The 12,807-nt window shown below is 40.7% G+C and overlaps 1 protein-coding gene across 1 annotated transcript in view; it reads right to left on the bottom strand.

Moving 5' to 3' along the window:
* The window catches only part of tex11 (testis expressed 11), a 143,500-nt gene that overhangs the window by 25,609 nt on the left and 105,084 nt on the right, over nucleotides 1-12,807 (bottom strand). The window contains exons 19-20 of the mRNA XM_059976395.1: nucleotides 8,107-8,193; nucleotides 286-356 (exon numbers count right to left, since the gene is read on the bottom strand). Coding sequence (XP_059832378.1) covers nucleotides 286-356; nucleotides 8,107-8,193 — 158 coding nt within the window. The remainder of the gene's footprint in view (nucleotides 1-285; nucleotides 357-8,106; nucleotides 8,194-12,807) is intronic.

Consider the following 12,807-nt stretch of genomic DNA (forward strand, 5'->3'; position numbering starts at 1 on the left):
TGGATGAACCCAATTTGCTAATAAAGAAAATTTGTTAACTTCATCTTTTTCTTTTAAAACTTTATCCACCACAGAAGTGATCAGGGATGGATAAAAATACTAACATTACCAGTGACATCCACATCCTATTAAATTAGGATTTTTAAAGTTTTATATATATATGTAAATCCACTTTGCGAACACTAATTCCTTATTTTTAAAAGATTAGTAAAATATTTATACAGTAATCAGAAAATGTACCCTGCTGAAAGGAATGCTATAAAATGCTCAAGACACAGTACACACCTGGAAAGAAAGAGTGAAGAATTCTCTCATTTTAGCTGGGCAGTCTTCACACTGTAGAGCCGAATTCCATGCTTATAAACATAAATCACATTGATATTATCTACAATGTTTTTAATTCAGTTTTGGTTTGTTACTGTAACTTTTAAAAGACTGCTATCATGTCATAGATTAAAGTTCATATATTTTTTATTTGAGAAACTCTTCCAGGTCTTCCTATTACATACTCACTAAACTGCTCATAGTTCTATGGGTAAAAGGGCTGAAGTTAAACAAAAGCTGTTGTATGTGTGTTATTTTACCATATTCTCACAAACATTAATTGTTTTACAATAAGCCTAAAGAGTATGTTATTCTGATGCATGTTGCCAGATGCACTAACTTCATGGATACCATAAAAACACAATAGAAAATAGAAAATTACAATCTCCAGACCAGATGGAGGGTTTTATCCAAAACATTGATTACCTATTTCTCTCCTCTTCTCCATGGATTGTCACCTTGTCGTGGTGGAGAAGCTTGTGTGGTCCTGAGTTCCCGAGAGCAATACCACCTGGACCTATGCTCTTGGTAGGATCACCCATGGAAGTAAAGTCAAGGTAAAGTCCCTGACAAAGAACAATCCAACTAAGACCGCAACGGTGAAACAGGCGGATGAAGTTACTTCGAACTCAATGGCTGTGAGGGTGGATGAAGGCTGCAACAAATCCATCAGCTCCAATCATCATGGTTTCCATGCCATTGGAATCAGTTGGCTGATCTGTGAAGTATCATGTGCTTCTTGGGAGTTCAACATCAAGTACACATTAAACAAATACACACACAAGCGTCTTTGCTCTGTGGGCCACACCTTCAAGTTTTTTGACTATCTGGGGAGAGCGATGGGAGCAGGCAATGTGATGGCAGGAAGCTCCTAGTCAAGAGCCGGCATGAAAGCGATGAATATTTGATTCAGTCGCTCAACTTTGGATAGAAGCAGTAAAGTTGTTTGGTAGTATTCATGTCTGAGCAGCTCTATTTAGGATCCACTCTGCTCACCCTGAACTGGGAAGGGGCTAAAAAAGGTGCCCTAAATATAGTCTGCTTCACCCCATCCTGTCTGGAAAGCTGCGACCAGAGGGATCACCATCATGCAGTTGAAAAACATCAAGAAGTGGAACTATGAAATTTGAAACGTGGAATATACAAACTCTGATGGATAACCCAAATTCAGACTGACCAGAGAGGAGGACTGCCTTTGTTGCCTGGAAACTCCAAAAATTCAACTTTGACATTGTTGCTCTGAGTGAAACCTGCAGAGCTGGAGAATGGCAACAAAAGGAAGAGCAAGGTCAATACACCTTTTTCTGGAAAGGACTTGATCCTGAACAACCAAGGATCCATGAGGTAGGTTTTGCCATCCGAAACAGCCTACTTCATAAGCTGACAGAGCAACCACTGGGAATCAACAAACGTCTCATGACTCCGCGAATCCAGCTCGTCAAGAACCAACATGCCACCATCATCAGTGCCTATGCACCAAATCTGGATGCAGAAGATGAAGTAAAGATGAACTTCTATGCCCAAATTGACGACGTCCTTTCCTCTGTTCCCAACAATGACAAGATCATGCTCTTGGGAGACTTCAATGCCAGAGTCAGGAAAGATCATAGGCTTTGGACTGAAATAATAAGCAAGGAAGGAGTTGGCAAGGTCAACGCCAGTGGAACACTCCTCCTCAACAAATGTGCTGAACACAACCTGGTGATTACAAACACCCTATTTCGCCAGAAAAACAGGCACAAAGTCTCCTGGCAGCATCCATGCTCCAAACACTGGCACCTCATCAACTACATCATCGTATGATCTTGGGACCAACAAGATGTACTGATGACAAGAGCTGTTAATGGTGCCGACAAGTGCTAGACAGACCATCAACTCATCTTGTCCACCATGAGAATGAAGAATTGGCCCAAAAGGAAACACCAAAAACAGAACACAATTAAGAAATTCAATGTTGACATCCTTCAAAGCACCAACCATGTACAGAAATTCCAACAAAATCTTCAAGAACAACTGCCTCAACAAATCCCACCACCTGTAGAAGAATGCTGGAATCAATTGAAAAACGCTATCATCACCTCCTGCAAAGAAGCAACTGGGTTCAAGACAAAAAAACATCAGGATTGTTTCGATAATAATGACAAACTACTCCAACAACTCATCAACGAAGAGAGAAAAGCTTTCATCACCTTACAAAATGACCAACAATCAGCTACCAAAAGGAAACGCTATCAGGAATGCAAGGCTGCAGTCCAGAAGGGCACCCGAAACTTGAAAAACCAATGGTGGAGGAAGAAAGCTTAGGAAATCCAACAACTAGCAGATACCAACGACACTCGAGGCTTTTTCAATGCAACTAAAGCTATTTTTGGTCCATCCACTCATGATCAAGCCCCTCTCAAAAGCAAAGCTGGTTCAACCATCTTGAAGAGCAATGCTGACATCAATTCTAGATGGAGGGAGCACTTTGAAGATCTTCTAAATCGAACCGTCTCATTTGACAGGGATGTGATTAACAACATTCCAAAACAGCCCGTTGACGACTCCCTAAGCAAAATATCAACACTTCAAGTCAAGGAAGCTATCAAAATCTTGTAAAACAACAAGGCTGCTAGACTTGATGGATTACCAGCCGAGGTCTACAAAATTGGAGGTAACCCGCTTCACTACCAACTGCATCAACTTCTTATCAAGATCTGAATAAATGAAGACGTACCAGCAGACTTTAGACTCAGCAATCGTTACCATCTACAAAAGGAAAGGCGATCGATCTGAATGCAGAAACTATCCTGGAATCTCCCTGTTAGCAACAGCAGGAAAGATCCTCACCCACATCATGAACAATGGGCTCAAGCCTTTAGCCAAGAAGATCCTTCCGGAGACACAAGCCGGTTTTAGACCATCATGTGGAGCATTCAGCACGATCTTCACAATGCAACAACTACAATGAAAATCTTGTGAACTTCAACCCTTGTACATGGCATTCATCAACCTCATCAAAGCTTTGACTTGGTATCAAGGGAACTCCTATGGGATGTCCTATCCACCTACAGATGCCCTGAAAAGTACATTCGAATCCTGAGACTCCTCCACGATTGCCACAGTCATGGTCAACAATAGTAACTATGAGCCTTTACAAGTCAGATCAGGAGTAAAACTGATTGCCCCAACTTTGTTTACCATCTTCACTGAAACAATCATCCACATCATCAAGGAGCACCTACCCCCAGGAATCGAAATTGTCTACTGAACAGATGGCAGACTTTTCAATCTTGCCCGTCTCAAGTCCAAAAACAAGACATCCACGAGTTCCCTCATCGAGTTCCAATATGCAGATGACAATAGTGTTGCAGCTCTTTCAGAAAACCACCTACAAAAGATTCTGACTGCCTTCAACTATGCATACACGAAACTTGGATTTACCATCAATTCCAAGAAGACTCAGACCATCTACCAACCCTCAACGAGACAAATTGGATAGAACCATCAATTCAACTTGGTGAAACAACCCTGGAAAATGTGGGCCACTTTCCATACCTTGGAAGTCACCTCTCCTCCAACGTCGACCTTAATGACGAGATCCAACATCATCTTAAATGCGCTGGTAACAGTTCTTGGACGTCTCTGAACAAGAGTCTTTCATGACATCCAAACAGACACCAAGATATGTTAGTGTACAAAGCAGTGGAGATCCCAACGCTCCTGTATGCATCAGAAGCCTGGACAACATACTGACAACATCTGAAGGCACTTAAAAGGTTCCATCAATGCTGTCTTCAAAACACCTTAAATACCAGCTGGGAAGATAGAACCAACATCAGCATGCTAAATGAAGCAAAAACACAAGCAATGAAGCCTATGTCATCAAGAACCAACTAAAGTGGAGTGGTCATGTTGTTCGGATGAAAGACAAACGTCTACCGAAACAAGTCTTCTACTCCCAGCTTAAAGAAGGCAAACTAAAAGAGGCAGATAACAGAAGAGATTCAAAGACGTCTTAAAAGCCAACATGAAGAAATGTAACATTGACATTAACAATTGGGAAACCAATGCCAAGGACAGGAAACTCTGGCAAGCCATCATCCGAGAAGGAACAGCAACTTTTGAAGCCAACAGATGTGCAGAACTAGAAGAGAAGAAAATGAAAAGAGAGGCAGCAACAACCAAAGCCCAATCCGCCATCTGGAACTACCTATCCTGAATGCGGAAGAACTTTCAAAGCCAAGACTGGATTCATAAGCCACTTGAGAGCCTATAAATAGATCAATGGAATGAAGACGATCATCCTCGACTTCAAGGGGTAGCCACGATGGCAATGATTTCTCTCCACAGATGCAGCCTGGTCCACTGAGTCTCTCATGTATTTTGGTATTCTTCCTGATTCCAGCTAAGGCAAGGCAGATTCGAGGCAACAGGGCCTGGGCCCAAAAGCAAGGAGTAAGCTGACATCTGACCAATATAAGCGCTAGCCAGATTGGAAAGGTTGGGTATGGGCTGAATCAAGGTGGCAGGGTCCAGTGAAGCAGCAAGCTCCAGGTCCAAGAGTGAAGAATGAGCCAGTTTTTGGCTGATTTAAATGCTGGGCCAGATTGACAAGATCAGGGAGTTTTGGCCAGAAGCAAATGATACATGGTGTTCAGCTTGCTGCTTGGCAAAGTTTATTCATCTCTGTGCTGAACTAAAGCTACAGCCTGCAACTAACAGGCTCCTTGACCAGATGTAGTGATGACTAGCTTCATGGCTGTCAACTCACTTTCATAAACTTTAGTTCTGAATGTTATTTACTTACTTTTTATTGTTTGAACAATTTATTCTTTTTTTCCCCATACTGGGTGTTTGATGGTCTTTTTAAAAATGGGTTCTATTGGGTTTCTTTGCTTTGTGGCTGCTTGTAAGGAGAAGAATCTCAAGGCTGTACATAGTGTACATATTTTGATAATAAATGTACTTTGAACTAGTGAATCTTACATAGACAAATGGGATAAATGTAGACAGGCATCACAGTCAGTGCAGATAAGTTAGACTGAAAGGCCCATTTCTGTGCTGTACAACAGAAGTGGCTGATACAACATACAAAATAGTGCATATTATTCTTGAATGTGGACACACAAGATGCACATATTCCATAGAAGTTTCATAGGATATGGGAGGAAATTTGTATTTAAAAGCGGCATATGCTAAATACTAATGGGAAGAAATTAAGCTTTGGTCACCAAAGTTCAACAGATAAATTCACATCCAATCCATTCACTTCCATTAACATCAATAGACCTGAACATGTAAGTACAAGCAGTGGTATTTGCATGTAGAATTTTAGCAATCAGAAGAGAATTTTGTTTCCTGTGCATCCACCAATGTTTGGTATATGCCTGATCACTTGGCTGTACTTCTACCTGCATACAGGCAGAGGCTAAAGAGCCAGGCTCCAGAGATTAGGACAACAAAGAGGTGGTCAAGGAAGGCAATGAAGCAGTTACGGGATTGGTTCAAGTCAGTGGACTAGGCCATGTTCAAAAACTCATCAACAGATCTGAATGAATACATCACGGCTGTCATAACTTTCTAAAAGCAGTTGTAGATGAGTGTGCTCCCACAGAATTATTTAGTCTTCGCCAACCAGAAGCCCTGAACCATGAGATCCACAACCTACTGAGAGCCAAAACAGAGGCATTCAAGTTACAAGAGATCCAGGTAAGATCTCCAAAAAGCCATCTCACAACCAAAATAGCTATTCCAAATTAAACTTAAAACCATAAAGGATGCTCAACAGCCATTGCAGGGCTTGAATGCAATCATCTCTTACAAAATTAAATCAAACAACATAGGTGTCAACAGGGCTTTGTTTCCAGATGAGGTCAATGCCTTCTATGTTTGCTTTGACAGTCAAAACATAGAGGAACCATCACAAACACCAAGGAAAGCACCTAACCCAGATGGGGTATCTGGCTAAGTACTAAAGACCTGTGCTGATCAACTGGCCTGAGTGGTCACTCAAATCTATAACCTCTCACTTAGGCAGTCTGAGGTATCCACCTGCTTCAAGCAGGCTTCAATTATATCAGTGCCTAAGAAGGACTTGATAACCTGCCTCAATGACTATCGTCCAGTAGCACCTACATGCACAACAATGAAGTGTTTTGAAAGGTTGGTGATGAAACAGTTCAATCCTTGCCTCAGAAGTGACTGGATCTGCTCCAATTTGCCTACCAGAACAACAGGTCCACAGCAGATGTCATTTCATTGGCTCTTCGCTCAACCCTGAACAACTGGACTGTAAAAATGCATACATCAGGATGCACTTTATCTACTGTAGCTCAGCATTCAATAATGTCAACCCCTCAAAACTAATCTATAAACTTCAAGACCTTGGCCTCAATACTTCCTTGTGCAATGTATCCTCGATTTCCTCACTTGCAGACCCCAGTCAGTTCGGATTGGCAACATTTTCTCCACAATCTCCATCAGCACCGGTGCAGCAAAAGACTGAGTGCTTAGCCCCCTGCTTCACTCACTTTATGTTAATGACTGTATAGCTAAGCACAGCTCCAATGCCATATTTAGGTTTGTTGATGAGCCAAATGATGTGATCATTAGTGGGGAGGGCTTAAGGAGGGCATAAGCCAAATCAAAAGTAGTGACGAATCAGAATATAGGAGGAAGACTAAAAATCTGGCTGAGTGCTGGCACCACAACAATCTCTAACTGAATGTCAGCAAGACCAAGGAGCTGATTATTGAATTCAAGAGGAGGAAACATGAGGTCTTTGAGCCAGTCCTCATCGGGGGAAATCAGAGGTGGAGAGGGTCAGCAACTTTGAATTCCTTGGTGTTGTAATTTCAGAGGATATGTCCTGAACCCAGCATGCAAGTGCAATTACAAAGAAAACATGGCAGCATCTCAACTTCCTTAGAAGCTTGTGAAGACTCAGCATGACATCCAAAACTCTGACAAACTTCTCTAGATGTGTGATGGACAGTATATTGACCAGCTGCATCCCAACCTGATATGGAAACACCAATGCCCTTGAACAGAAAATCCTACAAAATGTAGTGGATATGGCCCAATCCATCATGGATGAAGCCCTCCCCACTAATGATCACATCAACAAGTTGCAAGACAGCTGCATTATCAGGGACCCCCACCACTCAAGTCACACCCTCTTCTTGCTGCTGTCATCAGGAAGGTACAGGAGCCTCAGAACTTACACCACCAGATTCAAGAAGAGTACTACCCCTCAGCCATTAGGCTCTTGAACCAGAGGGGATAACTTCAGTGTCAACTTAACCTGTCCATGATTGAACTGTCCCTAAAATGTATGGATTCACTTTCAAGGATTCTTCATCTCATGTTCTCGATATTTATGGCTTATTCATTTATTAGTAGTATCATTATTATTATTTCTTTATTTTTGTATTTGCACAGTTTGTTGTCTTTTGCTCACTGATTGTTAATCCTGTTGATGTAGTCTTTCATTGACTCTATTGTGGTTATAGGATTTGAGAATTTCCATAAGAAAATGAATCTCAGAGTTTATATGGTGACATTTCTGTACTTTGATAATAAGTACTTTGAACTTTGGTAGTTCATATGAACTGAGATTATTTACCACTAAGTGTAACATTAAGTGAATGGACTTTGTAACAATTCAATGCTGTGCCTAAAATCCAGGAAATGCACTGGAAAAGAAAAAGTCAGTTAAAGTATCAAAGGCTGCTGCCTTGGACAGTGGTATTTCACCAATATTTGAAGCTACACATTTAATATTAATCAATACATTCTCACCTATTTTTCGAAACCAATTGGCTTCACTACTTTTCAGCTCAACACTCAGCTTCCCTTCCGCTAAATGACTTATCAGTTTCTTATGAGCTACAATGAAAATAAAATCAAGTGTCAAAAAGCTAGAGTACAGCATTATTTAAGTTATTTCCAATGTTTCAAATTGAGCTTTGCAGTGTACGTTTTTATGTGAGACTGTGAAAAACACAGATGATTTCCCATGTCTCTGGAAACATCAATGGGCGAAGATAGCCAACGCATGATGAAATACATCACCACCTTCATGTTCCAACAGTGACTCTGAATGATTGTGAAAAAGGGTTCTTGAAGATTAAGACATCACATTTGCCACAAAACTCAAGGTCTACAAGGCAACATCAATCACTGCCCAGTGACTACCAAGAACACAGCATCAACATTATCTTTACAAAATCATGAAACAACAAGCGAACTGATGTCAGCCTCCTCTCCCAGATCGATGATTCCCAGCACTGAGGTCTTAGTTGCACCCAGTCAGCTATGCAAGGCCAGGATTTGTTGTTTACCTGTCTGGCACCCAACTTCTGAAAAATACATTATTTTTCAAATTCCATCATGGGAATAAACTATCAGGTGAACCAGGGGAAAGTTTCAAGGTTACACTCAAAGCCTTCAAAAAGGAATGTAATATCCTCAGTGACTCCTGGGATTTCTGGCCCACACTGTCGAAGTAGAGAAGTAGCACTCAGGATGATACTGAGAACACCAAGGTCATACTTTGGGACTACACATAGCCTTGCACAAGCAACTCAAGTAACTGACTATCAGCTACAATTTGTTTTAATTGTGGGAGAGTCCCACATTAGCCTTTTAGCCAGCTCAAAAATCACACTGGAACTGGAAACAAGAGAAATTCTACAGATGCTGTAAATCCAAGCAACACACCCAAAATGCTGGAGAAACTCAGCAGGCCGGGCAGCATCTATGAAAAAAAGAGTACAGTCAATGTTTTGGGATGAGACCCTTCGGCAGAAGTGATTGGAATGGGAGAGGAGGCAGACATCAGTTTGCTTGTTGTATCATGATTTTGTAAGGATAATGTTGTTTTCTGGTGCTCGATTAATGGAATTGGAATTGGTTTATTATTGTCACATGTACAAAGGAACAGTGAAAAGCTTGTCCTTCTACTGAAGTCACTCTTAATCCCAAGGGACTGCCAAGGAAGTTAAATAGTAAACAGCAATTTCAAGTTTTAATTATTATTTCCCTAATGGGTTCCAAGTGTTTTTGAATTTCAAAGACAGATCTATCAGCTGATCTATTTCACAGTGGCCATTTCCAATGGCTGTCTGAACTGTTCTCAGTGTCCAGGAAGTTGTGCCTTGTTGAGTGAGCACCTAAGTGCTCAACAATTGTCCAGCAATTTTCAGGTAACCTTGGATATCAAAATTAGGATATCAAGACATGCGATGTGAAACATCACGGGAAACCATCATTTGTTGGGCACATCTACAAACAGCAGAGCCACAAGGAAGCATCATCATCAAGGACTCCTATCATCCAAGCCATGCTCCCTTCTCACTGCCACCAATGAAAGGGAGGTACAGGAGCTATACCACCTACACCACCAGGTTCAGGAACAGTTATCACCCTTCAACCATCAGGTTCTTGAACCAGTGTGGATAATTTCACTCACCTCAACTCTAAACTATTTCCACTACCTATGGTCTCACTTCCCAGCACTCTACAATTCATATTTTAAGCATTTTTTTCTATTTGCAGTTTGTCTTCTTTTGTACATTGATTGTTTGTCAGTCTTTCATTGTGTATAGTTTTTCATTATTTCCATTGTATTTCTTTGTTCAACTATGAATGCCTGCAATAAAATGAAACTCAAGGTAGCATATAGTGACATATACAGTCGTGCTAGGAAGTTTGCAAACCCTGTAGAATTTTCTCTATTTCTGCATAAATATGACCTAATATGTGATCAGATCTTCACATGTCCTAAAACTACATAAAGAGAACCCATTAAATAAATAACACAAAAAACATTATACTTGCTTATTTATTTATTTATTTATTGAGAAAAATGATCCAACTTTACATGTATTAGTTGGAAAGAGTATGTGAACCTTTGCTTTCAGTAGCTGGTGTGTTCTCCTTGTCCAACAATAATTTCAACCAAATGTTTCCAGTCCTGCATATTGGCTTGGAGGAATTTGCTTTATCTAACTCCTATTAAGCTTCAGGTGACAGATTCTACCCTCATAGCCTCCTGTAAAATGTTTTGATACAATTTTGAATTCATTGTTCCCTCAAAAATTACAAGCTGTCCAGGCTCTGAAGCTCTAAAGTAGCCCCAAACCATGATGCTCCTTCCACTATGCTTCACAGTTGGAATGAGGTTTTGGTTTTGTTGCAAAATGTCTTTTTCCCTCCAAACATAGCAATGTGCATTTCTGACAAGAAGTTCAAATTTGTTTCATCTGTCCACAGAACATTTTCCTAGAAGTGTTGTAGAACACCCAGGTGATGATCTGCAAACTTGAGACATGCAGCAGTGGATTTTGGAGATCTGTGGTTTCCTGCATGGTGTCCTTCCGTGAACACCATTCCTGTTCAGTATTTTTCTTATAGTGGACACGTGAACAAAGACTTTAGCAAGTTCTAGAGAACGCTGCATGTCTTTTGCTGTTACCTTTGGGTTCTTTTTCACCTCCTTCAGCATTGTACGTTGTGCTCTTGGTGTGATCTTTGCAGGATGCCCACTTCTAGGGAGAGTAGCAACACTGCTGAGTTTCCTCCATTTGTAGACAGTTTCTCTTACTGTGGACTGATGAACTTGGTTCTTTGGAAGTGTTTTTGTAGCCTTTTCCAGCTTCATGTGTCCCTAAAATTCTTCTTCTAAGGTCCTCTGAAAGTTGTTTTGATCAAGGCATGGTATAGATGCCTTGATCAAACTGATCTTTCTTGAGAAGAGCAGGGTCTATCAGCATGCAGACTTTGTGTGTCTTTTTTTAATATTTCCTCCATTTTCCATTTTACCAATTGTGAAGTACTGTAATTATTAGTACTGAGACAGTCAGTATAAAGGAATTAGTTGCTCCTGACAATTCATGCAGACACCACATTTCCTATGTGGGTTTTGTGATCATACGACCATAAGACAAAGGAGCAGAATTCCGCCAATCAGCCCATCGAACCTGTTCTGCCAGTCCATCGTGGCTGATTTATTGTCCCTCTCAAACCCATTCTTCAGCCTTCTCCCCATAACCTTTGAGGCTGTAACTAATAAGGATCCTACCAACCTCCTTTTTAAATATACCCAATGATGTGATCTCTATAGCCATCTGTGGCAAGGAATTCCATAGACTCTGCCTAATAAATTTCCTCCTCATCTCTGTTCTAAATGGATGTCCCTCTATTCTGAGGCTGTGCTTTCTGATCCTGGACTTCACCACTACAGGAACAGCCTCTCCATATCCACGGTATCTAGGTCTGATAGGTTTCAATGTGATCCTCCCTCATTCTTCTAAACCCCAGCAAGTACAGGCCCAGAGCCATCAAACATGCCTCATACATTAACCCTTTTATTCCCAGAATCATTCTCATCAAACTCCTCCAGACCTTCTCCAACAGCAGCATATCTTTTATCAGATATGCAGCCCAAGCCTCCTCACAATACTCCTATTGTGGTTTGCCAATGTTCCCTCTAATTTTTTTTTACAGATGTGGTGACCAACTTTGCTCTGAGAATGAAATTTTTACACAGCCTGAAAACTGCATGCACTTTTAATGTTTTTCTTGTAACATGCACACTATGAATATTTAGAATGAAAATTGAAAGTCACATACTTCTGATTTTATTTACTAATTGAGGGATGTAATGGAATACAGTACAGCAAAGAAAATCTTAAAAATTTCATCAATGTTTTTTGTCTGTATTTAGAAAATAGAATAGAAAAATTTAGAAAATATTGTCTATGCAGTTAGTCCTTCTACCAAAGTACATGACCTTACACTTCTCTACTCTATATGCCATTTCTTTGTCCATTCTCTCAATTTGTCCAAGTCCCTCTGCAGACTCAGTTTCTTCAACACTACCTGCCTCTCCACCTACCTTTGTATCATCTGCAAACTTATTCACAAAGCCATCAATTTTGTTATCCAAATCATTGACAGATAACATGAAAAGAAGTGGACCCAACACTAATCCCTCTAGCACACTAGTCACTGGCAGCCAGCCAGAAAAGGCCCCCTTTATTTCCATTCTTTGCCTCCTGCCAGTAAGCCAATCTGCTAGCCATGCTAATATCTTTCCTGTCATACCATGGGTTCTTATCTTGTTAAGCAGCCTCATGTGTGGCACCTTGTTAAAGGCCTTTTGAAAATCCAAGCAAGCCAAGTTCACTGACTTTCCTTTGTCTATCCTGATATTCAAAGAATTCCAACAGATTTGTCAGGCAAGATTTACCCTTAAGGTACTGTTGAATTTCAGGCATACTACTAAAGTCTTCCACAGTGAATACTGACACAAAATACTTAAGTTCGTCTATCCTTTCTTTGTCCCCCATTACTACCTCTCCAGCGTCATTTCCCTCTCATCTCTTTTACTCTTTATATATCCGGGGAAAAAAACACTTTTGGTATCTTTTATGGACAGGAAAGGAATGGAGGTCATGGGCTGAGTACGGGTCAGTGGGATTAGGTGAGAGTAAGCGT

Source organism: Hypanus sabinus, chromosome 8, assembly GCF_030144855.1.
Source record: "Hypanus sabinus isolate sHypSab1 chromosome 8, sHypSab1.hap1, whole genome shotgun sequence".
Taxonomy (NCBI): domain Eukaryota; kingdom Metazoa; phylum Chordata; class Chondrichthyes; order Myliobatiformes; family Dasyatidae; genus Hypanus; species Hypanus sabinus.